This window comes from Trichechus manatus, unplaced genomic scaffold (genome assembly GCF_000243295.1).
Source record: "Trichechus manatus latirostris isolate Lorelei unplaced genomic scaffold, TriManLat1.0 scaffold00056, whole genome shotgun sequence".
In the NCBI taxonomy this organism is placed as follows: Eukaryota; Metazoa; Chordata; class Mammalia; order Sirenia; family Trichechidae; genus Trichechus; species Trichechus manatus.
Window position 1 is genome coordinate 4,178,731 of NW_004443992.1, and position 26,614 is coordinate 4,205,344.

Sequence of the window (26,614 nt, forward strand, 5' to 3'; positions counted from 1 at the left end):
TAGTTTGGTTTTGGGGGGACAAAGATTTAATCTAGCATAATTTGGAAAAATTAAAAAAAAATTACAACAATATTTGTACTGTTTTTATTTGTAAAAATAACCATCTGAATGCATTTCCATAGTATATTACAGTTAAGTACTTCATTATGTTATTCGAGCATTCAGTAGTTGCAAAAGTATTAAACTGTGCTTGAGAAAATTCAGATTGGTTCAAAGTCATTCACGGAACTGAAAGTCATTTTCCTCATTTTTACAGTCATAACATTTACCAGCATCATTCAACTTCAATTCACATAAGAAAACATTACAGACAAAATCCCACTGAAATCATGAAACAATATTTTATGCTGTTACAAATATGTTATGCAAAATGTAACACTGGCACCAGATTTGCATCATCGTGCTTTGCAAAGATATATTGCACATGCTAAAGCATAACATACGTAGACAAAACTACCAAACAAAAGAAATTTGCATTGAAATTTTAGATCACTGCATAAGAAACATATAGAATTACATTTTATACACACACTCAGATTGTCACAAAAGTGTTTTTTAAAACGCTTTTCCCCTGTAACACTGACCTACAGTTTACAGTTTCGTAAGAAGAAAGCATTTTAGCACTGCAAAGTCAAACATATTTGCTATAGAAAACTTTAGCATATTCATTTTCATTTCAAAGCCGGTGAAAGGGGAAAGAGGAAAAAAGACACTTTATACATTCAAAGAAAGTTGAAATGAAAACTCACGGGTCTTATATTGCTCTCGTAACACTCAAATGAAAAAAATACAAAACATTTCACAGAACATTTTCAGAATATACAAATATAAAAAGGCACTCTAACTTCATATTACAAGACAAAAATGGGATGAGTTCTTCAACCAATGCAACAGACAAGCAAACCAAGTTGCTCAACAGTACAAAGAATAACTAGTGCAGCAAATCCATATGATGTTCTAATTTAATGATAAAATAATAAATCAAGCAGCTGTTTACTGCCTCAAGTACCAAAACATACTATGGTGCCCTTTTAGTAGTGATAAACAGAAATCCCCTGAGCTATTTACTGTAGAATCATAGCAGATTTTAGGCAATTTGGAGATAGTAATGTATTTACCAAAGATAGGCAGACACTGGCGAAGAGGTAAATGCAATGAAACATGAGCCCTGTGGCTATGGTTAAAATACAGGCTAAAAACAACACTTAAGATAAAAGCATTAAACAACTAAGCATCAATTAAAAACACAATGCTTTCTGTTTTTTTTTTTTTCTTAGAAAGTTATGTTGCAAACATATTTCTGAGAGACATTACTTAAAAAACACAGAAATTATAGTATTTAATTCATTTATTCAAGAAAAAAAAAAACTTGGTCTTTGGGGAGTGAGAAAGAAAGAAAGACAGAGACAGATTCAATGGGTGTCTGATTTCATTTTGTTCCTTTTGTCCTCCTTCTACCAGTAAGAGTGGGGAAAAAGTCCAAATGCAGCTCCGTGGTGATGATGTCATGTGATCACAGTCACTGTGTTGCTGCAGCATTCCTTGTTCTCTCTGCTACTCTACAGAAAAATGTTAACGCTACTTCACCATGAAAGCAGGCATTTCATTTCCTGCCTTAAATGCCAACTGAGCAAGATTTCCATTCATTTCTAGAAAAAGACACCGCGGTATTTCATGCTTCTTCAACACTGGATTTTCCTTATTTTCAGTGTGTTGGTAAATATAAAGTCATTATTGCTCATAAGCAATTTATTAAAAAAAAATCTCTAGAACAAACAAAAAAGACGGAGGAAGGAAGAGAACACAATACCAAAAATTCAAAAAATAATGTTGGTCATTTTGAAAATTTTCAGTGAAACTGATACCAATTCTATAAGTCCTTTGAACAAATTCTTATTTGTGAAGAACCCAACATGAGTTTTAATTAAATTCAGGATATTAAAAGAGTAAGATTAAAGTCTTTAACAGTTAGATGAAAAATACAGTATCTAAATTTTATCCAGGTGTGCTAGGAACACTGTTTTAGAAAATATCTCACGTACACTATAAAATAGAAATTTCCAGGGTTAAAATGGAACTCGTTACAAAATATCGAGGAGTACTGTCCTAATACAGTTTCTTCCCTGTCTCTTCCTCAAGTGGAAAGTAGCACTTGAGCTGGTGATTTTTATTTCTTCTCTCAGCACATGTGCCAGCACACTGACATTGTTTTCCCATTAGGATACTGGGGCCATGTGAGATTTTTTCCATGTATTTAGGATAATTTCTGTATCTTTCTTTGGACCACATTTATACTATGTTCCTCTGTGCACTTCAGCTTTCATCTTGGAGAAGAGTACGCAGACTGCAAAGTCTTCTAAATTCTAAGCTGGCTGCAGACTGGGGGTAAGCAGTGTACCTCTTCCCAACTGACGTGGAAGAACCTGAGGCTCAGCTAGAAACTTTAGCAGTGGACATGCTGGACATGGTCCCAGGACTTCTGGCTAGCCAGGGGTTGCATGTGTCTTTCTGCTTTTTTGTTACCCCAAATAAGACATATAGCGATTACAACAGAGAACAAACAATGGATATGTTTCCTCGGCATTTGTTTCATTTCAAATAAATATAAACACATTTACATCAAAAGTATATGAACATTTCTCTAGTTTGGCAAAAAAATAAACCGTGGTCAACACATCATCAGTTACAAATGTTCAACCATCAACTAGAAATCTGTTGCAAGAAATATAAAATACAACAAAGACTGTTACACAAAAAGATTACATTTTACGCCATAGAAAAGCTACTTCATTTCTCACTTCCATTTTGAAGGAAAAAAATTTAAATCTTCCATTTTCGACTGAAGCATTTTGGTCCTCATGTGTAGCTGGTTGATGAAATACATATATATACATATACACATGTATGTGTGTGTGTATGTGCATATTTTTAAAAGAGTCTCATTCTTCTTTTTGTACAGCTGTTCCAAGTGCGGAACGGGGTCCATTTGACCTAGAAACTTTGGCAGAGGGAGCAGACACAGTATTCACTATGATGATTTCATCAAACAGTTGGTAATTGGCTTTAATCTCCATATTACCCATTTCTATTTCCTGCTTGTGCTTCCTTTGTTCCCTTTTGGAGTCACACTTTCACTCACTTGGCATGACCTTGACTGAGAAGCTCATTTAACGTATTACTGTATTTCATCCTACATGAGATGTTTCATCATACATTTGATGAAAAATGCTGATAGTTCTGATGTTTTCAAAAAGTTGGTATTTTTATTTAAGGATGAATTTATAAAGGTAGTTTCATTTTAAATTTGCATACTGTCTCAAAGTTTTGGTGCAATATAATTTTTACCTAAAATGTTAGTATATAGATTTGAATTCAATCACTTGGGTAAAATTAGTCACAAGCTTGTTATGGGGAACACTGGGTGCCATACTGTGTTAAAAAAAATAAAATAAAAAAAAGCTAGTTCAATTTTTAAATTCATCCTCAGAAGTTCTGGATATTTAAGTGCTTACTATAGAGAAGATATGAATAGTTGGACTCCCTTAAAAAGATTATTACAGGCATTATTTCTGAAGATGAACACCTTTACCTTTGGCTTCTAGTGAGGAAGTAAACATTAAAGTGAGAAGAGATCTGAGGCGTTTCCTATGCACCCCTTCCTTCCCCTCCCAGGGGACATGAATATCACATTGATATACTTCTGAGAACTCACTGGTGAGTGAGTACTTGAAAAAAAAGAAATCCTTATAGAGAACAGCTCCCTCTCTGTTTCATTATCCCCAAAGAAGAAATGCATTTTTTATTCCTTCCTTAAAATGAGAGGTAGACTTTCACAGAAGTACCTTAGCTCTAAGGAAAACGTGGAACAAAGCAAATTCACGGCCCATCTGTGTGAATTCTTCCCCTATAGCATAGCTGCCCTCCCTCGGTTTGATTAATTCCTTCCTTCTTAACTGGCTTCTGGAAGCTTAGACCCACAATAATACTAGAATGTAACAAACTCTTGATATTCAAGCTTCTTTCCCTTCCTCCAACATGGGTGATCAAGGAAAAGCTTCTACAGTCCAAAGTCAAAACGTTTCCGAATCTGAATCATTTTCATTGTACCCATCCTCCGAACCTACGTTGTTACTGCACAGGCTAACCATGCTACCCAGATTGGAGAGGGTCGTTCTGCTCAAATTGTCTCTTTTAAAACAAATGAAGTTGACAGCCGTCATTGTATTGGAAGGAGAAAAAGGCATCATGGTAGCCAAAATGAGGGCCAGGCAGTCAGCCACGTCTTTGTTAGGAGCGCAAGCCAGGGCCGGGGTATGACCTGGGCGTAAATGCAGACAAGGCAGTGGTTAGTACTGGGGCACCCAAAGGAGGCGTGAGCATTCCACAGTACATCTCATATGGCTTCACAAGTGGAGATGTATGTTGAGTTAAAATCATGCCAGGCAAAAGGAGGAGTTACTTTCTACAAGTCATGCTAGGGGTAAGGCTAGACGGGTGGAAGAAACATTTTAGGGAGGTTTTTTCTTCAGCTCACATGACGATAACAAGCACTATATTATCCGAAGTTAAGCAGAATTCCAGCCTTCACCTAGTGAACAGAAACACGAGGGGGGAGGGATGGGACACAATTCCACAAAAACAGCAACAGGACGACCAGAAGGAGGTTTTCACGCACACCATGAGCCTCAGGCTTGGGCCAGAGTAGGACTCTCATTCTGAGAACAATACCTTTCAATTGTAGGCGATTACATGTCAGACTAGAAAAGACTTTGAAAATTAGATGTCTGTAAAAGTGACTACTGTGCTTTTATCACTTTATGTATACTTTATACAAAGTATTGCCAGCGATTGTGAGGATGACACAGGACCTCATGGAGAGCTCACATTGCGTTCTATTGTACATAAGGTGATCATAAGTTGTAGAGGACTTACTGGCAGCTATCCCTACATAAAGTATACATCAATTAACTGGTTTTAGAAAAATGGACTCATTTGAGTAGATCAGACACAGGAAGGCACTGGTTGCTTATGATTCAAATTTACTATCATTTAAGAGAATTTAACAGAATTAAAAAGAAATAGCCACACCACCAACAAAAGCCCCCCAATCCGACATGTAACAGATCTGGGGAAACTGTTACGCTTGCCAGGATCAGAGTTGTGTCATTCTTAACGTTTAGGCTTGATGGGCCCAGTTCCCATGAGAAAACTGCCTCAATGTATAAATTAGGTGCCATGGGGAGGTGGATTACTTTTTTGATTTAATTATGACCCTTATCTAACCTTTATTCTTCTGGCCTGAAAGGGTTAGCCCTCTCTCGCTGCCAGCTAAAGCTCCTATAACTGCAACGAGCCACTCACCCAATCATCCAGAGAAAGTGGCTTAATAAAACTCAACGTTTTATTTGTCAGCATTTGACCTGATAAGTTTTTTAACCCAGTGAACAGACTATTCCTCTCTCTGCTATGAAAGCAAACAAGAAGGGACAGGCATATTAAAAACTGCACTCCACAAAGGCTCATGATAATAAAAGGACTGACGATTCTAAGCTTTGTACCACATAGCCCCGAATATTCCAGGCCTTTGAGACACAGTCACAGTACCACTGGCCCAGGGCTCTAGTTCCTAAGGTAGTCACCAGCTGGACAAGCCTCTAATGCAGCAAATTTATATCTGAGAAAGGCAAAACTAATTTATTCTGGTCTCTTTGGTTATTTTGGAGAAAATTGTGGGTCCCTGGATGCCAACCATAAGGTGTATCATGATGATAAGAGGGTGAGGGAATGTGAGGGGGGAAAACCAAGGAGATGGAGTAATAGAGAATTTTCTGCTCGTCCTAGATGAGTCAGGTGGGGGCAGAGGAAGGTACATGTTAGGATAATGGGGCTGCAAAACCAAAACTAATAAGAGTTAGCTAATGATGTCAGTATGGCCGCTTACTTCTGAGAAATAGGGACGAGCTGCTAATTCCAATACCTGTAATAAGCAGTTAACTGAGTTACATTAATACATTTTATTATAATACTTTAATTAAATGTCATAATTAATGCCACATTTGAAAAGATGCTTAACTCATAAATATCCAGAAGTTCCTCTTTTGCTCCCCAAGGTTAATAGGCATTGTGCTTGAAATAGAAGTTTAATACAATTCCAGTATTTATTAGCTCTCACAATTTCTTAGGAAGCAGAGTAGAAAGCTTCTGCTAAGAGTTAGTTCATTTAGAAAAGGAATGTTATGTAGATGAGGAGAAGCTTTCAATCCTAGACATTAATTAAGAAACTTTACTCATGTTCCCCAAATTTCCATACAGGGAACATGAGTTCTGATCTATTCATTAAAATACTAATAATAGTAGGTTTGATCTCAGAATGAACTGAAATGGAATCAAAGACCAAGGTTTTTATCTGAGCCCTAAAGCATGCACTAATGACATGTGTAATCCCTAACTCTTCAGCGTATGCAGTTAGAATTTCGAATGCTAAAGTTTTTTTTTTGTTTGTTTGTTTTTTTTGTGTGTCTTAAACCTTTTAACTATCATGCTGAGGAGTTAGAGACCAGCTGTTGACATTACATGCAAAATGGATGGCACTGGTGGGCTACAGGTGGACTATGTGTTTTACAAAAAGACAGACAGGACAAATTATCCTTGTTTGATTTCTCACACATATGGAGCTTCTAAAGGGGAGAGAATTCTTACTGCCTTTTAAACTAGCTCCTATCTTTCTCATTTTACTCTGGCTTCCGCCAGTATATGGAAAGTACCTGTAGTAATTGGTTACTTTTTCCACTTACCATTTTCATCTACAGCAAGTACACAGGCTCCTTTGGCTAGCAACTCCTCAACCACCATCTTCAAGCCATTACGTGCGGCAACGTGGAGAGGTCTGTAAAACAACATCAACCATCAACTGCGATACACATTTGCGTGAGAAATGTGTCACTTTTGCTAACCCACGTCATTAAAAGATAAAAAGGACTTAAGAATCTATAGATAGCACTCAAATATTTTTACTTAAAAAAAAAGACATTTGTAGACCAGACCTTTTCCAGGTGACAATGATCCAACTGTTCTTCCAGGTTTGGCCTAGATTTCTCTGAAAGTTTTACAAATAATCTGCATCTCAAACAATCTCAATGACAATAGATATGAGGACAGAGGAAGAACTCAAGCTCAGATGTGTTTTGTAGAAGGTTCTTTTCCACCATGATTTTGACCATGGCATTTGAATCACTGTTTTACACAGTTCATATAACTTGTATCAAGATCACTTATATAGATCATCTCAAAACTGTTAATTATTATTAAATGCACACATGTTCTACCAACTTTATAAAGAATAATGTCAAATTCAGCATATTCTGCTATATATGGCTTAAGAATTTTAAAGTTAAAAAAACAAAACACCCTAATATTTCCTTGCCCTTAAAACAAATGCATAAGTAATTTCTTAAAATGGAAAATGAAGCAGCTTTTAGGACTTTCACACAGAAGGTTGCACTGAATTATATTAAAATGTAATTAAGGCAAATAGCTTAGAAATGTTTCAAATCTATTCTGGGAACTTGATATATAAAACTGTCATTTTCTAGTAAGAATGTTAATACATTTATACAAATAGTTTCCCCAAATATGTCAGCACATAAGATTTTCTAACAGCCTACTAAATTTATATTATTTAATTTGTATATATATTATATTTAATATATAATTTATATTATTATCCTAGAAATCACAGCAAAGAAACACACAGACTTTGCAAAATTCTATGGAGGCGTATCAAAATAAGGATTATGACTCAAAATGGCTAGCTTGGTAAGCATGTAGGTATGTGACTGTAAACTTCATGAATGGGAAGCCAGGTCTGTGTCTTTCCCCACTGTGCTCCCCAGCACTAGCCTGGGACATAGCAGGATCTTAGTATTTGTTGAATAGATAAATGTGAATCTGGGTCTGCGTCAAACTTTAGACATTGACACTTACGTCTGCAGTGCATTATTTTTTGCATTAATAAGGCTCTCATCTTGTATCTTGTCAAGTATTAACAAGGCACATTTTTCATGACCCTAGTAAAGAAAAAGAGTGATAAGACACAGACAAGTTCTTGAAAAATTACTACATTATGCTTTAAATGGAAAATGTATTTCCTCTGCCTGAAAACATTCAATGAGGCTATTTTTCTGAGTCATTTTTTTTCTTCTAGAAAGCAAATGGCTAAAGGGCCACAAAACTCTAAGATTCTGATTAAGAGTTCATGATTAAACTCTGTTAGGACTTCATCTGATATAGAACATTAATATTTTAAGATAACTTTTCACATGAATGTTACTGAGAGCTGAAGCAGATGCTTCAGCTGGTTAATAGAGGTCAGAATTAAGAGTATGGTATCCTCTAAATCCTTCAACATTACTTTTTAAGCACAGAGAAAGTCCCACCTCCTTCCCTAGCCTTTTATTACCACTTCAGTGATCTAACTATCCTTGGAATTCCCATTACACCTATTATCTGCATCAGTCATCATCATTTACTGTCTTATATTGGTAGAGATCCTATTTCAGGAAACTTCGTTCTTTTCTTTCCCAACCAGGATGTTATCTCTCTATTGATAAATTTAAGATGGTTGATGATTTTTTTTTTTTTTTAATCAATTGATAAGCCAGAGCCTTTCACGATTTTAAGCCTAGTGCCCCATTAAGGGATCATGGCTCTCAAAGTCCTCGCTCCTCAGTGTGTGGTCCACAGACCAACAGTATCAGCATCACCTGGGGCTTGTTAGAAATGTGGACTCTCAGGCTGTACCCCAGACTTACTAAATTAGAAGCTGCATTTTAAGATTCCCAGGTGATTCCTTTGCACAATTAAATTTGAAAAGCAATGCACTAAAATATATTCACTAGAACACTACACCTTGAAATGAAATTCATGAAACTCAGCACTTTTTGCGGTTTCCATGGACTTCTCAAAGCATGAAGTGAGAAAATGCACGCAGTGAAAGGAATGCCCAAGACCTTTGGTAACACTGGGTATATATAACACTTTTAATATTATAAAAATATTCAAATAAACCACCATCACTGGTGTCAACTGGCATCATACTATAATGTTGTCTTATAAGGGAGATCCTTAAATATAATTTTAGAGATGTCCATGGAAGTTTCCTTTTTATGCACTGCTTGGGGTGTATAAACTGCTGTACGCTTTATAGAGGGCAATTAGTCTTAAAAATGTTCATATCCTTAGACTCAAAAATTCCATGTCTAGGAATATATTTTAAAGGAACGGATAAGGATCCTTAAAAAAAGATTTCTCTACAATAAGCATTATTTATAGTAGCTTATCTTTGGAAACATGCTATATGACTAACAATAGAGGATGGGTAAATAAATGATGACTCATTCCTAACGTGGAATACCACACATCTTTTAAAACACCGTAAAATACAGCATCTTAAAGATATCCATGATATATTATTTAGTAACAAAAGCAGGTTATAGAACAGTATGATCTCATTTTTGTGAAATCAAGTTTATAAATACACATATATAATTTATGTTTTATAGAAGCACGAACCTTGAGGTACATGTGAACACATGCTATAAAAAAAAAACCCAAAAAACACATTCTTTGCACTGAACTATGAACCAGAAAAAAAGGGGAAGGGTAGAAATACATATGGATACATTCATTTGCCTTAGAGTACAATTTTTTGGTTGTGTTATTAAAATGTCTTCAAATGGAAAAAAATGAAAGCAAGTGGAACAGTTTATATTTTAGAAGCCATATTACTAACGTCCTGTGTTTAACACCAAAATGTGGTACCACAACCACGCAGATAGATACAATGACAACATCAAGACAGATGGACCGCAGCAAAGATTTCATAAGGCAAATGCCATAAAAAGTACATCCTCACTAACTGTTTATATTTTAGAAGCCACATGACTAAGTCCTAACCTGTGTTTAAAACCAAAATGTAGTACCACAACCATGGAGATAGATAGAATGGCAGCTTCGCGACAGATGGACTGTAGCAAAGATTTCACAAGGCAAATGCCATAAAAAGCACATCCTCATTAACCCCTGGGTGGGTCTGCCTTTCCTTATTCCCCTTATAGTTGATAACATCCTGAGAAATACATATCTTAATGAACAGCCACAATTCACACTTCTGAGATAAACAGACTTTAAGAGGTACTATTATTATTGCAATATCAAGTACCAATGTTTTAAATTCCTTTACATACTTTACTACAAGCCAAATGTAATGGTGTATTCAAGTCCTTATCCTTTATAGTCAGGTCAGCCTGGGCACCGTTCACCAAAATATCTATAGGAAAAGCCAGAAGAGGGTTACTTACACCAGATGCTAACCACATGCCTTTTGAAGAAGTTACTACAGAAACAATATATTTAAATTAGTACAGCTCACATAAATCATATTTCATTGTTCTTCTTTTTAAAGGAGCAATTTATCGCCATATTTATTATATCCAAATAAAAATTGGGGGCATTAACTTTATCTTTACAGGTTCATTATAACCCGTTAAAATGATTCTTTGTTATATCTGGTTTCTAAACATTGAGAAATTTCACTGCAGAAAGGCTGGTTCATTTTTACAAGGTCCACAAATAATCAAGTAACAGGAGACTGAAGATAATTGAACAAGTAGAGTCAGGTGGCTTAAGTAAAACTGTTGGTGGTCTTTTAAACACGTGTATACAAACAGAAGTGATTTCCTGGTTTTATGTCATTTTGATTTTTGAGTAAGTATAAATGCAAAGTCCACACGGCAAGAACCTACCCACGGCGCCTGCCTGCCCGTTCTCAGCAGCCATCATCAGTGCTGTTTTCCCTGAATTGTCTGCCGCGTTCACTTCAGCACTGTGGCTCAAAAGAAGCTGCAAGCACTCCACGTGATCAGCAAAGGCTGCCGCATGAAGAGGTGTTCTAAAAGGTTTAAAACAGCATGATTTTAGTTTCCTTTAAACATAACACACTTTCTTTCAGAAACATGGGCAGGGTGTTGTCCACAGGATTTAAAACTGCTCAGTTTACAGGGATAATGATCAAAATCCCTCTAAAGCTCACAAAGGGTGGGCTACAAGGTATCCTTTGTGTGAACGGCGCCCCCTAGATTTGGTGGGTGTATATGGCGGCTCTGATAATGGATTTACCATCTCTAAAACTAGCTGCTGCCCAGTTGATTTGGACTCATGGCGACACCATGTGTGTCAGAGTAGAACTGTGCTCCAAAGAGTTTTCAATGATTGATTTTTCAGAAGTAGATCACCAGGCCTTTCTTCCAATGTCCCTCTGGGTGGACTTGAACCTCCAACCTTTGGTTAGCAGCCAAGTGCATTAACTGTTTGCAACACCCAGGGACTCCTTGTCATCCCTAACCAAGAAAAAAAAAAAAAAAAAACAACTAAACCTACTGCCATCAAGTTGATTCCTCCTCATAGTGACCCTACAGGACAGAGTAAAACTGCCTCATGCAGTTCCAAGGCTGTAATCTTTACAGAAGCAGATTGCCACAGTTTTCTCCCATGGAGCGGCTGGTGGGTTCGAACCCAGACCTTTCAGTTAGCAGTAAAGCCCTTAACCACTGTGCCACCAGGGCTCCTTTACCATCTCTACTAACCTTTTGATCTTTTTTCCCCAAATTTTTTGAATTGTTTCTATAGTCCAACATTTCAATATTTTATATCTGCATCTAACCATTGCTTAGATTTCTTTTTCTACTCCACTTGTCACTTATAACATTATTTCTTGTCCTTTTCTCTTCTCCCATCTTTGCCCTTCTTAATATGCATACACTGAACACCTTCCTTCCAAGTATTTTCATCAGGACAACACTTTAATCTTGAGTTACCAGTAACTCTGCTCTCATCTTTGATACCTTGTATTGGAAGATACTTTCAGAAGTAAGCCTTTAATTTATAGGTAATTGCCTGTTTACATGTTGAAAAAACTAAAGCCCATATCATCTAATGTGGATGGTTGCTTTCTTTGAGAGGACAATTTGGCATTATCTATCAAAATTAAAAACTATTGACCTATTGACCAAGTAATTTCACTTCTGGAGTCTCTGGGTGGTGCAAACAATCAATGCACTCAACTGTTAGCCAAAATGTTGGCGGTTCAAGTTCACCCAGAGGCACCTTGGAAGAAATGTCTGGCAATCCACTTCCAAAAAATCAGCCATTGCAAGCACTATGGAGCACACTTCTACTCTGACATACATGGGTTGCTATGAATCAGAATCAACTCTATGGCAACTGGTAGGTGCTAATTTCACTTCTAAGATTCTATCTCCCAGTTATACTTGATCATGTGTACAGACACATGTTATGAGAATGTGCACTGCACCACCATTTGTAATAGCAAAGTAATGTAAACAACCTAAATGTTCTTCAATAAAAGGCAGGCTGATTAAACTGTAGTATATCCATTCAATGGAATAATACACATTTTAAAAAAGAATGTTATAAATCGACCTGTTTTGATATGAAAAGATCTCTAAGATATACTAAAAGCAGAGCATTGCCATAGGATGCTCCCATTGTACATGCATATATATACTTATATATGTTTGTACACATGTATAGAAAATATTTGGGAGAATAAAACAGTCTGGAGAAAATAGTTTCCAATGGCATCCCCTGGGGAAGAAGCTAGGGCTTCTGGACTAAGGGGGAAATTTCTTTTAATTTTATGCCCTTTGTAATATTTAATTTTAAAAGCTATACTTGTATATTACTTTTTCAGTTAAAAAATATTAGATGTTTGCCTAGTCTGCAACCACAAAGCAGAGGCTAAGATTTATCAAGAAAAAGGCATGGTATCTTAGGATCACTTACCGTCCTTTGTCGTCTCTACAACTGACAATACTGGAATCTATGGCCCCAAGCAGCAGTGATGCACAACTCTCATGATCATTTATTCTAAAATGAAAATGATTCTAAATTTAAAAATCTCACTCTTGTTTAAAATTTATATATCCCTTCCTACCCCATCTTCCTATGCACTGTATATTTAACAATCTGATACATTTTTAAAATATTTGATGCATAACATCTGTGATCTATTTATTCAATGGCAAACACTCTGTAACCTCTAGCACTTCTTCAGAAATCCAGGTAGGAGTTTACGCCTACCACTTATGCAAAGCACCATGTTCAGGGCTTTGGGAATATGAAAGCCATGGTTCCTTCAGATTTAAATCACACCTAAACTTTATCACTTATCCCTTCTTTTTGATCCACTTTATGCCTCCAATATCTTTCCAGTTGAATGACCCAGCTTCATGTGAAGCCTGCAGAGAGGATAAAGACAAAGCATCCCTGAGTCTTGGGCCCCCAGGCTGACCATGGACCCTTAGGTGAGCTTGAGCCTCTAGGCTGACTACAGGCCCCGGGTGACCATGCTCCCCAGGCTGACTATGGAATTCTGACTTAAAGTCACTGGACTGTCTTTATAAGCAGTGACTTCACCTGGAGTAGGCTAAACACAGAGCATGCTAACAATGGCTCATATTATGAGACTGGAGCAAAAATTACACTTACCAAAAAAGGATTTACAAAGTATAAAGAATGGAGAATTACAATACATGAAATGTCTTCCTGGCACAAAAATGTCTTTCAGATCATCCATAGGCATGTTGTTCCTAACCTGACTTATTTTTAGAATCTGGCAGACAAATGTGAGGTACATCTGAACAAGAGCTCTTCACATTTGTGTAATGTGCCTCTCAGTCCACCCCTTCACACAGCCTCCCTATGGAGGTACGTGAGCCATCTTGGAAATGTGGCACTTCACGTAAAGCTCCTGGAAAATCATTAACATTAGGGACCACGCTTCGCTATCAGAACTGTTTGTCTTTAGCAGCAAAATGGAATATATTGGTCTTATCTGAAATCGAAATGCGTTTTCCTTCCCTAAAAGCAATTTCTCCATGGTAGTTAAAAGAATTAAAGCAGCACCATTAACTTCCAGCATTTCTACTTACATTGCACAGTGTAGCGGAGTAAAGGGATTACCGATAAACTCGCGAAAACATTTTTGCTCCAGAAGTACCTCTAGACAGTTTTCATTACCTGCAAGGAATCAAAAGAATTTAGGGAGTTTCTAAGAAAGAAACTTTGTTCAATCCAATCTATTTTCTTTTCATTAAGTATTAAATTCTGGCTTACGAATTTTCCTGAATTGGCTGAACGTTCATTCTCCATTGACTAAAACTCATAAAATGCCAAAGTGTCATTAACTAGGCTCACAGGTGTACTGAGACATAATGAACAAATAAAAAACAGTGAAGGCCATATGGTCTGGTGGAGAGAAAGAGAAAAGAGACCTCATTTGCAAGCAGCATAGATTCTTTGTTACTGTCAAATCTTAATAGATAAAAATGCCTAACATAGGCATGCCTCAGTTTTCCCATATTTACACTAAGAAATTTACTTTTCAACTATACAAATAGGTTTACTTATAATTATGCACCCTAGTGTAGAGGAGTAGCCCTACTCGTGCAGTGATTAAGGTGGGCAGCTCTAAACCACCAGCTGCTCTGTGGCAGTCTGCTTCTGTAAAGATTTACAGTTTTGGAAATTACTACGGGGCAGTTCTACTCTGTCCTGTAGAGTCATTATAAGACGGCAGTGGGTTTGTTTTTTTTTTTTTGTAAGTGCAGAGGAGATGTGACTGGTAGAAAACAGTATTTGAGATAATGCACATAAAAGGGCTTTGACTATAAAATATAGTATAAATGGCCTAAGAACAGTGCTTGGCACATTGTAGCCACCACATAAGTATTTTTTGAAGAAATAGACGAACAAATCTGAGGAATTATTTTCAATAAAACAACAAAAAACTCATTGCCATCAAGTCAGTTCTGACTCATAGCGACCCTATAGGACACAGTAGAACTGCCCCATGGGATTTCCAAGGAGCGGCTGGTGGATTCGAACTGCTGACCTTTTGGTTAGCAGCCAAGCTCTTAAACACTGTGCCACAGGGCTCCAATTAAATGACAGGTGGTTTCCAAATCAACTGAGTTTGAGTTAACTAAGGTCCCAGCTCTGTCACTTTACTCATATGATCTTGGGCAACTTACTGGGGATCTCTGAGCCTTAGCTTCCCATGTTAAAATGGAAGTAGTAATACCTGTCCTCCTTGTCTTACAAGACGATGGGAGCTTTACTTGACAAAGGACCTAAACGTGGTTTGTGAAGTGCTGTACAATTTTAAGGCAGAAAAGCATTGCTATTTGGCTTTGGAATACAGGTTGTTGTCCTGGGATCTCTTTTCGGCTGAGCTCAGTGCTAAGTTGGTAAAAGTTCCCTTGTGATCTATCTGAGAATGATGCCAATTGGAAATTTTAAGTATTAAAATTCATGCACTAAAAAAGAAAAGGTGAAATTTCTTTGGGAGGATTAAGAAGCATATGAAGTAATGCATATAAAGCATTCCTAATTTCAGGCAAGTTATTTGGTTTAGCTTTCCAACTACCTCCACTCCTCACTCTCATCGTCCCAGACACTTCAATCTAATAGTATGACTTGAATCCCCCAAAGGACCTAGTTTAGGGCAGCGTCCTCACATACCATTCCTTGGGGACTGTATGAATCCCAACCTAAGGGTCTCCTATATAGGAGGCCTGAGGATAATTGAACTACTTCCACTATTCCCAAATGCCCAATGAAGGGGATTCTGAGGAGATGGGAGAGGATGGCTCTTCCTCCCCTGCTAGCACCTGGCTAGGCCTAAGAACAGAAGAGACACCCACACCCCCAACCCCACCCCAGGTGAAGACGATATCAGCTGTGGCAGGTTTACCACCTTCCATTATAACAAACACTTGCTGCATTTTTCCACTCCTGTAGGTTCTCCACTGCCAGACAGATCTCACAGCTTGGCCAAAATGGGGGATTGGGAGCCCTAGGAATCCTGATGGTACAACAGTTAAGCACTTGGCTGCTAACTGAAAGGTCGACAGTTTGAACCCCTCCAGCAACTCCATGGGAAAAAGACCTGGTGATCTGTTCTCATAAAGATTTCAGCCTAGAAAACCCTACTAAAAACAAAACAAAACAAAACAAAACAAAAAAACCCAAACTTGTTGCCATTGAGTCAGTTCCGACTCATAGCAACCCTATAGGACAGAGTAGAGCTGCCCCATTGGGTTTCCAAGGAGTGGCTGGCGGATTCAAACTGCTGACCTTTTGGTTAGCAGCCATAGCTCTTAACCACTGCACCACCAGGGCAGTTCTACTCTGTCACACAGGGTTGCTATGAGTTGAAAATTGACTCGACGGCACCTAACAACAACAACCCATAAGCAGATAAAGAAAAATCACAATCCTCTGATGGCAGGGAAAGAGAAACCAGGTTGAACAAGTAGAGAATCTAGCTCTTACTGAGGCAGAACCAACGGAAAAAAGAGAACTATAATGAAAACGTAATGAAATGTCTTAAATTGATATAATTAAGCACACAAAAAACCTTTCTGAAACTAACAATCATAGTTTCCAAATTGAAAAATTTAACAAAAGAATTGAAAATTTAAAAATAAAATTACAGAAGCAGTGTAAGAAATACATGGGAAAATATCCATACAATCTTGGGAGTGCGAAAATTTCTTAAGCAAGAATGGAAACCTAGATATCATAAAAGAAAAATCTGACAGATTCGATTAAAGTTCAAAGTTTCTGCACGGAAAAGGACATCATAAACAAGGAACAAAGACAAATGGTAGACTGAGACTGAAAGAAGACATTTGCAGCACACATCATACACAAAAGATTCTTATCTTCAAGACAAGGTGTTCCCACAAACGTATGAGAAACAACTCAACAGAAAAAAAAATGAGCAATGGATGGAAAAAGTAATTTCCACAAGAGAAAATGCAAAAAACCAATATAATATACAACTAGACAGGGAAATGCAAATTAAAACAATGAGATACCCTTTTTTTTTTCCCCTTCAAATTGACAAAAAAAAAGTTGATATTATCTTGGGCTGGCAAGGGTATGGGAAAATAATAACTTTTACATACATATTTGGTGGAGTAATAAATTACAGTCTCCTTTTTGCAAAGCAATATGGTAGAATTTATTAAAATTAAAATAGTACATGTATTGCATATGCCCTTTGCTTCAATAATTTCACTTCTAGGAATATCTGACAGAATTTAAAGCGCCATAATACGAAAAGACACACACTGTAGCACTGTTTGTAACAGAAAAAATCCTGAAAAGAATCTGAAGGTCCATAAATTGAGATGGGTGAATACATTCTGATATATGTATATATAATAATATGCAACTATTAAAAAGACTGATCTATATACATATTTACTTGTAAGGGTATCTACAACAGAATGTTAAGTAAACAACAACAACAAAAGTTAAATCAAAGTTATATCATTATAAAATGATATTTATTGTATGCTTTTAGTTTTAAAAAATAGATGCACATATATTTATATTTGTAAAGAAAAAAGCATGAAAGATATACACCAAATTACATCAGAAAGTCAGACTGGAGATGGAGACTTAATTTTAATTACTTTAGATACTTTAGTATTTTTGAATTATCACAATTAACATGCATTTCTTTTTTTACTCAAAGAAGTGAAATTTTTTTTAACTCCCAAATAACAAATAAAACAGAGTAAACGGGAAATATGAGACACAAAAAGGAAATACCAAAAGACAAATCATGTATCTACTAGTAATCAGTTGTGATAGGCTATTACATTTTATATTTATGTACATATATATACACACATATATGTATGCATATATATATATCTGTATATATATGTATTATTATAATTCCTTGTGGGATCCCTGGTTATTTCATGTAGATCAGAAGCCCTGATTAAAATTGGTTATTTCAGTTAATTAGAAGTTCTGATTATGCATTATGTAACTGAATAACAAAAATTGGAGAGTGAGTTTTTACTCAATTAAGGTATCTTTTAAAAACAGTGGTCATGAGGGGAAACCATTAAAAAAAAAAAGGTGTCTTGGGCATAGAAAGATTGGAAACCATTGTTTACAGCATTAGGCTAGTTTCTCACCTCCACTGAGACCACAGATCTGATCATCTGATCAGATATGATACAGATCTCTGTGGTGCCACTGTAGGGAAATCTAGTGGAATCACTCAAATGACCACCAACTCACCATTGTAACAAGCCCAGTGCAGTGGGGTGTAGCCTTGATTATCCTTGAAAGAACAATCCTCTTCGGAAAGTGCCATCTGGAGCAGCTCACTCAGCCACGTGGCATGGCCACGAGCAGCTGCATAGTGCAGGGGCGTCCTCCCTCTGGAATCTTTACAGAGAATTGACACTTCCTGTTCCAGCAGCATTTGCACACACTCCTCATGTCCCGTCATAATCTGATGAATAGCAATTAAAAACACAAAACAGACCTCAAATGGGCAGAAGACTCAGAAAGTGAGGTCATTAGCTAAGTGAGGCCGGACTTACAGTAAGTAGACATAGGCCTGGGCTTAAGGAAAGCAGACTCTGCCCTACCTTAGAGGAGAGAGGCAGGACAACACCAACAAGATTCATAAAGGGAATGGCTGTGAACACTACCATTTTGGAGACATCTCTTGACTCTCCAAACATAACCAAGAGAAGTATCATGACATAGCCAAAAATACTGGCTTTACAAACAAGAAGATGTGGATTAAATCCTGGTTCCCCTCCCCTTATAAATCTTGGAGAAGTCAGTTGTCCTCTCTGTGCCTCACTTGATTCACCTGCAAATGGGGACAGTCATAATGACCTCACCAGTTGTTGATGTAAAGGCTCCCAGCCTGTGGTATGCCCACAGGAAGTGCCCAAGAAATTCGAACTATACTTATGACATTGACCACTTAGAGTTCCCTTTTTTTCAACTGTCAGGTTGTTTGGCACCATCCCAAAATAGTGATTTTATGATTTCTGCTTTTGTTTCATTCAGTTTATTTGACATGCTTTAAAAAACAGTTCAACAGACATATGCAAAACATTGTCCACAAGGATACATATTTCAGCATCATTTTTAAGAAAGGACAATTACAAACTGCATGACTATTCAAAACTGGGAATCACTGAAATAAATTATAGCACATGCACACAATGGAGCCCTAAAAATGATGATGCAGAAAAATATTTAGAGACTCGGAAAAAGGCCCTTTATATACTAAGAGAAAAAAGCAGTTCCAAAATAGTGTTTTCAGTATTCTTTTTAATTTAAAAAAAAATCTATAACAGAAAAAAGACTGGAAATACATATGCCAAAAAGTGGTTCTCTCCGGGAGGTGGAATTACTGCCATTGTGATTTTCTTCTCTCTGCTTTCTTATATTTTGCAGTTTTTCTATGATGTAAATGTATTTTGTAATCAGAAAGCAGAACCAGTTCCACCAACAGTAGGTGTTCATGTATCTACTATCACAATCTAACATGAAATCTCAAGAGCAGAACCTAAGAGTAGCTGCCATTATTTTACCTTTGCAAAAGATTTTGTAATCTTTTTGACTGACTGGGGTTAATTGGTTATTGTAGGAAACAATCTTTTTACTAAAAATTCATATGGGGCGTGGGGAGGGGGGAAGAAGCTCACTGCAAAGTTGCCTGACCAAAGCTGAGGAAAATGTACATACCCCTCTGTGTAAAGCTGTGCATCCCATGATATCAACAGCATCTACCTTTGCTTCCTTTTCAAGTAACAATGAAACAGCATCAATGTGGCCATACGCTACTGCAACCATCAGTGGGGTTCTAGGGAGAGAGGTAAATTAGGTTTTTAAAAAGGAGATTAAAAAATACTCATCAGTTCCAGTGGGAGGATTTTTTTTAACCTTGACGACTTGTTTAATATTTTCTGTGTGTTTCCAGTGTGGTACATGCTATGTGGAACAAGCTATCTACCTCTGGTCTCTAATGGGCATGCTGAATGGTAAACTGTTCAATAGCGTAGGACAGGGGCAGGTTCATTAGAAAAATGTTCACATTAATCCTATCATTTTCAGAACTATGTAGCTAAGTAGCAATTGAGTAGGGGAGTGGTGTATGTATGTGTGAGACTCTTGCTTTTATCAGAGCAGCTCTACTTTCATAGCTTTCTGTGTTGGACTTCTGGTCAAGATTTAACTGAACAAAACTTCATAGCCTTAGAAAAAGTTTGACAAGGCTAGAGGAAAGAACACTGTTGGGACACAGGAGGTGGGGCTCTGACTCAGATACGAACTCATACATCTTACGCCTGGGGCGAGTCACTAGTGCATTTCTGCTCAGTGTTTTCTAATTGTAAGAGATGATTGGGTGGGAAATGGGCCAACAGATGGAAAAACTGAGGGGGGGAAAAAAAACTCAAGCAAGGATAAAAATATGAAGGATTTTTACGATGAAGGTAACTTATTGAAGTCTCTTCTATTAAAATTAATTACTAATTAAAAAAAATGGGAATGTAGCGGATTCAGAAGAGGGTAAACCAAGTAGAAATAGGGAACAAAGAAGGGAATATAAAAGAGGGCCAAGATACAGGGCCATAGCTATGAAAACGTGGCTCTTTTTCATCAAGATACACACGTCACTGTAAAAAAAGAGAAAAGATATGCGCACGAGTGTGTAAGCACCCACGATTTTCTTAGAGATATACTCTAGCACATAACCACCTTATCATTCTATGGTCCTCACTCATGAGTTTCACCCAAATATATACCCTCAGAAGTCCCTGGGTGATGCAAATGGTTAATGTGCTCAGCTGCTAACAGAAACGTTGGAATGGTTGGAGGTTGAAGTCCATCCAGAAAGACCTGGCAATCGACTTACAAAAAAGATGCTATTGAAAATCCCGTGGGGCACAGTTCTACTCATGGGGTCTCCACGAGTCAGAATGGACTCGATGTCAACTGGTGGTGGTGGTCGTGGAGATACCCTTAACCTACAATACAGCAGCCAGCCCTCCCAACTGTTTAACAAATTAACCAATTACCTATTGTTTTTGAAATGTCAACCCAAGCCCATGTGTGAGGACACTTACTGTCCTTTGGCATCTTTCACGTCAACCACTTCTGGGTTGTCTGCAATTTCTAGTAATAGCCGCAAACACAGTGTGTGACCATTAATTACTGAAAAAGAAAATAATGAACATTCTTTTAACACACCAACATTATATATTCCTCCAATGCAAAATTTACTTGGACTCCAAATCAGTGGTTTTCAATTGCTGCTGACAGTTCAAGTTTCCAGTTCATGATAGCTTCTGGGCACAGTGTGCTGGAACGTTTATTTTACTAAGCCATCGTCCCCTTTCCTCTAACCAGGGCACTTTGGTCTTCACCCTCCTTTGCTGTTTCCTGTATTGGAGAGGTTTTCTTAAACTGGTTCCTGACATCATCCTTATCTCCTTGTATAGGACTGATAATCTCTCCTGACTTTTCAGTTACCCTTTTTGTTTCTCTGAGAACCAAAAAAAACCCGTTGCTGTTGAGTCGATTTCAACTCTTAGTGACCCTATAGAAAAGAGTAGAACTGCCCCACAGGGTTTCCAAGGAGTGACTGGTGGATTCAAACTGTTGACCTTTTGGTTAGCAGCCACAGCTCTTAACCACTGTGTCACCAGGGCTCTGTTCCTCTAAGACAGTCACCAAATTCTTATAATCATCCTGTGTTCAACCTGCCTCTAGCCCTTTTTTAAAAAGAGGAGGAAGGGGGAGGAAAAAGAAAGGGGGGCCAAAGGGTGCAGGAAAAGGAGGGGAGGAGGAGGAGAGATGGGAGAGGGAAAGAAGGGAAGAGAGAAGGAAACAGGCTCTGCCTCTTTGGGTCATCTTATACAGAGCTAACACATTTGAGCAGGAGTTCCAATTGATTAGCAGTAGCCTTAGAGCAAAACCTCAAGCCAAAGAGGTGTAAGAGATCCATCATTTACCTATGCCCTGCCAAGCCCAGCTTTGTCTCACACTAGCTCAGCCTGCTCGTTGATCGACTGGCTCTCTCCAGGGACTCAGATGGGCCCCCTGCGGCTGGAGGACACCTGGGTTCCAGGATTCTTAAACTACAGCCCATCACGTCTTTGCCTTCCAGAGTGTCTAGAGCATCCTGTAGGCAGGGCTCCTACCTCCTCCCTCCTCTCCTCTCCCCTTCTATGCCATGCTCTTATTCAGGCATCCTTAGAGCCCTTTCCTATTGGCCGCCCTGCCCTGACCTGCCCTGCTCGCCCTGGTGCGCCCTCGGGCAGGTTGTGTCCTCACTTGCGTGCTTCTTTTAGGAGGTGGTGGTGCCATGGGGCTGAGCAGCAAACATCTATGATAATCACCTGGTGCAAGGTATTTTCCTCCAGCTTGTTGAGTGGAACGCAAAGATTTACAATAGACATGGCTTTTCACTCAGGGAGTAAGATGAAAAAAATATCTTTAAAATTCCAAACATGACCTCCTCTTCTCTCTCAACAGTGAGAACACCATGGAATGTATTGCATTTACCTCATTACGGACGTGGAGAGAGAAGGGAATAGATGTAGCTATGTTAGGTTGATAAAGGCACTTCTAAGAGCTCTTTTTTACAGTCCTTTTTATTGCATGCCAGTCATGAGAGAATGCTAATTTAACGACACATTTTTTTCAGGGACAATACATGCTAGAATTCACTCCCATTCATGGACACCACTCAAATTAACCACGGGAATAATACCCACATTTTGAAGACCATTGCATTGAGCCTCCTTCTCAGAAACATTCCATTGATGTGTCTCAGGAGGAAATTTTGTGCGCTGGAGTACAGGTAATGTGTTGTTGTTGCTGTTGTCTGTTTTTTTTGTTTTAAAAATTACATTAATTCTGTTACCACTGACGAAACATGCAAGGAATTTAATGTATGCCTAATAGGAAATGATTAGCAGAGGGCTGACAGCTGAATACTACAGCTGCATAGTACAGGTGATGGTATTATGAAGGTGGAGGAACAGCATATTTTGACTAGTTCCTCTTTCGGTATCAATTTGATAGACTTTAAATATTCATAATCATAATAGTTCCAAGGATGTCTGATTTTTGGCAAAACAGAAAAGGAAAAAAAATCATCTAAGTTTATATCTTTCACACAGTGTGTTGGAGAGCAAAGCAACTTCCACAGTGTTTTTTTTTTAACAGTAGATTTTTGAATTTAGCTAATAGCCCTCGGGTAAATATAAGTCCCCTTATTGTAAAAATGTAGCCAAACAAAAATTGTCCTGGGCTTCCCACACACTGTCTCTTTCCCCCAATTGCCTTCTAGCAAGAAGATGCTAACATCTCCTTTCGCTGTGCCCTGCTTTGTCTCACAGTAGCCAAGCCTCTCCCTGGTTATGAGTGACAGCCATTTTTCATGCTGCTCAAAAACCACCAATGTCACTGCAACAATCTGTGCCAAAACCTCTAATATCCATCCTGGCTCCCGCTCCTCACAGTACTCCCAGGATCTGAAACAAAAAAAAATTGGCTCTCACGTTAGCTGAAAGAGATTCTGGGTAAGCGGATCCTTAAAGCACAGGCTAAAGCTTTTCCACACAGCAGACATTTTGTGGAGAACAGAGTCAAATGACGGTCTGTGTCTTTTTAATGAATGACAAGGGGAAACCCAAATGGAGTGAATCTTCTTGACCACTAGGGGGCTCCATTAGATCACAACCTACAGGACGGTGGCAAATGAGTAACAATGATCATTCATTGTTTACCTGTTTACGAAAATTGGTCCTTTGTAATTGTCAGCAATTACTTGATAACTAAGCAGGATGCATGCCTTACTAATAGGCAACTAATCTTAAGAATGGAGAACTAAATTTGAACCTTATAATAATACCAAGAAGACCTAGGGAGCAAAAAGAGGAGACTAAATGTGCTGGAAAGTAAGAATTTATAATTCAACCGTACCAACCATTGCTGCCCTCATGGCTAAAATCTTTTCCAGCAACAATCATTTCCAGGTAATTAGGCAACAGCCAGATTTTTTCAGTCTCTTCGCCTTCAGTGGTTTGGACGTTCAAGATGTTGAGGGAAACGCTTCTACAAGGTCTAACAGTCCAGGAAAATGTTTCTCAAGTAACAAGAATCATAAAGCCTTTTCAATACACATTATTTCACCATGTAAGACAGTTATTTCTCCTTATAAGATGATATTGACTGCCCTGATCAAAGGCTGGTATCAACAGAGTTCCTGAGCCCCATGATATTTATGTGTTAGCTGAGCCAGAGACCCTTTCACATTACTTTCATATCTGTGTATTCCGAGTGGTGCAAAAGGCTAATGCGTTCGACTGCTAACCAAAAGGTTGGAGGTTCAAGTCCACCTGGAGGCACCTTGGAAGAAAGGACTGGTGATCTACTTCCAAAAAACCAGCCATTGAAAGCCCTATGGAAAACAGTTGTACTCTGACATGGGGTCGTCGTGAGTCAGAATCAACTCGACAGCAACTGGTTTATACATCTAGATGTGTCTTGCCACAGTTTTATTTCACACACATTAGAGAACAATTCCAGAAAAGACAAATGGCTTACTGTTTGATATATATATATGCACTTTAAAAAATGTATATGCACTTTTTAAGAGTCTCTATTTTTATACCTGATGTATCAAAATCAGAGCAAAAGCTGAGCAATATCTTTAGGCTGGTAGAATGATACACTGATTAGATTGCTGTCTGATGACTCCTTTTATGAAACAGTCCTGAAGTGTCCTTTATTTTATGCTTTAAAATGCTGTGTGATTTTAATGTTTTGTTCTTTGTAACTTATTCTGAAGATCACATTACACCCTGCCCCTTTATTCAGAAAGTTTTGCAGTAGCCTTTGGTTCTGACTCTCTTTTGAGTTATGTGATCCTATGAAGAGGTCCAGAGCCTATCTGGTCAGAGAACACCAATCATCTCCAAGCGGAGAGCACGCCAGAAGCATTTTAGGAGCGTGTAGGTCTATCTAATGTCGAAAGCAAACGGTTGTTTTAAAAATTGGGATGAAAGAAGATACTGCCATCCTTTTACTCAAAACTATAAGTGGGCCAAAGATAGGGTATCCAGAATCATGGCCAAAACGTTAGCCAGATCCTTGACAAGACCTACCTGAGGCATGAAGGGGGGTTCTTTTGGTTACATTGTCTTTCACTAAGATGGATGCACCCTGATTGATAAGTGCTTCCACACATTCTGTGTGTCCCTTAAAGGCAGCCAGGTCCAGAGCAGTGCGGCCTTTCTCGTCCCTGATGTCCAGGTCCACCAGCGACTGCAGAAGGACTTCCAAGGCTTGATGGTGCCCATTGTAGGCCTGCAAAGAAGAAAACAACAACTCAAATGTTCAGTGACCTCAAATCCCACAATAATCCACAGGAGGGTCCAAGCCTCCAAGGTCTCAAATAGAGACCACTCCAAAGAGCAAATCAGAAGGAGGCTTTGTAGTCCCTTGGGATCATTTTTGAAACACAGGGCAAACCAGAGAGCTAGACTGAAAAATTAGGATTCACAATCTCACAGTCATATATGAATTTCTTTATGTTCTTTCTCTTATGTCAAATAATTTGCCCCAATGGCACTAAATGTATTAATGTATTCTTGTATTTCTATCTATCAATGTAATACAAATGAATAGCTGACGAATAATACATTCTCATATCTATCAGTACTAAACATATTGAAATAATTAGAATTTTTTTTTCAGGAGACTATTCCGTTAACAAACCTGGAGGAATAAATTAGAAAGAACATTGTGGACCCTGGGATTCAACAGAGGCATGCAGACTTCAGTTACAGTCCAATACTTTACTTTCAGTTTCAGTCCAAGTTACACGTGACTTTGGGCGAGTTTCTTAATTTCATTTAGAGTTTGTTTCCCCATCTGTAAAATGAGCAATAAAAGCTGCCTCCCAAGGTTGCTATGAAGATGAAGAGATAAGATTGCACAGGCCTTGCAGAATAGCGTGCATATAGTTGATGCTTCGTTCTCGCTCTTTTATTCCTTCCATTGATTATAATGAAAACATAGAAATAATTACGGGAACATAGTCCATGTACCAGTACCAAGTTCAGTCCTATTACGAGGTCCTTCCCCAAACAAAACTAAAAATCTGAAAGATAATTTTTATTGAGTATATAAAGTAAAAAAAAAAAAAAAAAAGTACACACACAAAGGCAAAGGACACTGAAAATAAAAGAAAGAGGGTAAAGATATCCCTCCGCCAAAAAAAAAAAGGGGGGGTGGTGGTAGAGGGAGGTAAATGAGGAGATAAAGACGAAAACAAGAGAAAGCCTGTCCCCAGGGTCTTCAGCAACCAAGTCCATCTTTTATCGCCTGTACTTTTTTTTTGGTTTTTCTACCTGCAGCTATTACTTAAGGCATGATTTACTTGGAAAAAAACCAAAAAGTTCGTGGTACGATATGTCTGCTGAGAGGAAGGGATGGATGCCTTTTGCTAATTCACACACAGGCGTGCCATCAGGAAAATGTCTACACAGGCCCCTATTCTAATTCACACAAAGGTGAAGTGGCCCTCAATTGCACTTCCAAGCCATCATCATCTCTACTCTTTCTTTAATATGTATCCAGAAGCTATCCACTTCTCACTACCCACTATGCTACCATCATTTTTTTT

The 26,614-nt window shown here is 38.1% G+C and overlaps 1 protein-coding gene across 6 annotated transcripts in view; it reads right to left on the reverse strand.

The window, feature by feature from the left end:
- Window positions 1-1,309: 1,309 nt before the first annotated feature.
- ANKRD44 (ankyrin repeat domain 44) overlaps window positions 1,310-26,614 on the reverse strand; it is a 203,682-nt gene continuing 178,377 nt past the window's right edge. For 3 of the 6 annotated variants that reach the window (XM_023732935.1, XM_023732933.1, XM_023732934.1), the window contains 11 exons: window positions 25,092-25,293; window positions 21,042-21,129; window positions 19,660-19,777; window positions 18,187-18,403; window positions 14,010-14,097; window positions 12,862-12,945; window positions 10,803-10,948; window positions 10,245-10,327; window positions 7,984-8,066; window positions 6,795-6,886; window positions 1,310-4,318 (listed from right to left, as the gene is read on the reverse strand). In XM_023732935.1, the coding sequence (XP_023588703.1) occupies window positions 4,071-4,318; window positions 6,795-6,886; window positions 7,984-8,066; window positions 10,245-10,327; window positions 10,803-10,948; window positions 12,862-12,945; window positions 14,010-14,097; window positions 18,187-18,403; window positions 19,660-19,777; window positions 21,042-21,129; window positions 25,092-25,293 (1,449 nt within the window). In that variant the 3' untranslated portion in view covers window positions 1,310-4,070. Of the gene's footprint in view, window positions 4,319-6,794; window positions 6,887-7,979; window positions 8,067-10,244; window positions 10,328-10,802; window positions 10,949-12,861; window positions 12,946-14,009; window positions 14,098-18,186; window positions 18,404-19,659; window positions 19,778-21,041; window positions 21,130-25,091; window positions 25,294-26,614 lie in introns of those variants that run through there. The other 3 variants (XM_023732936.1, XM_012556055.2, XM_023732937.1) reach the window with 2 other exon arrangements.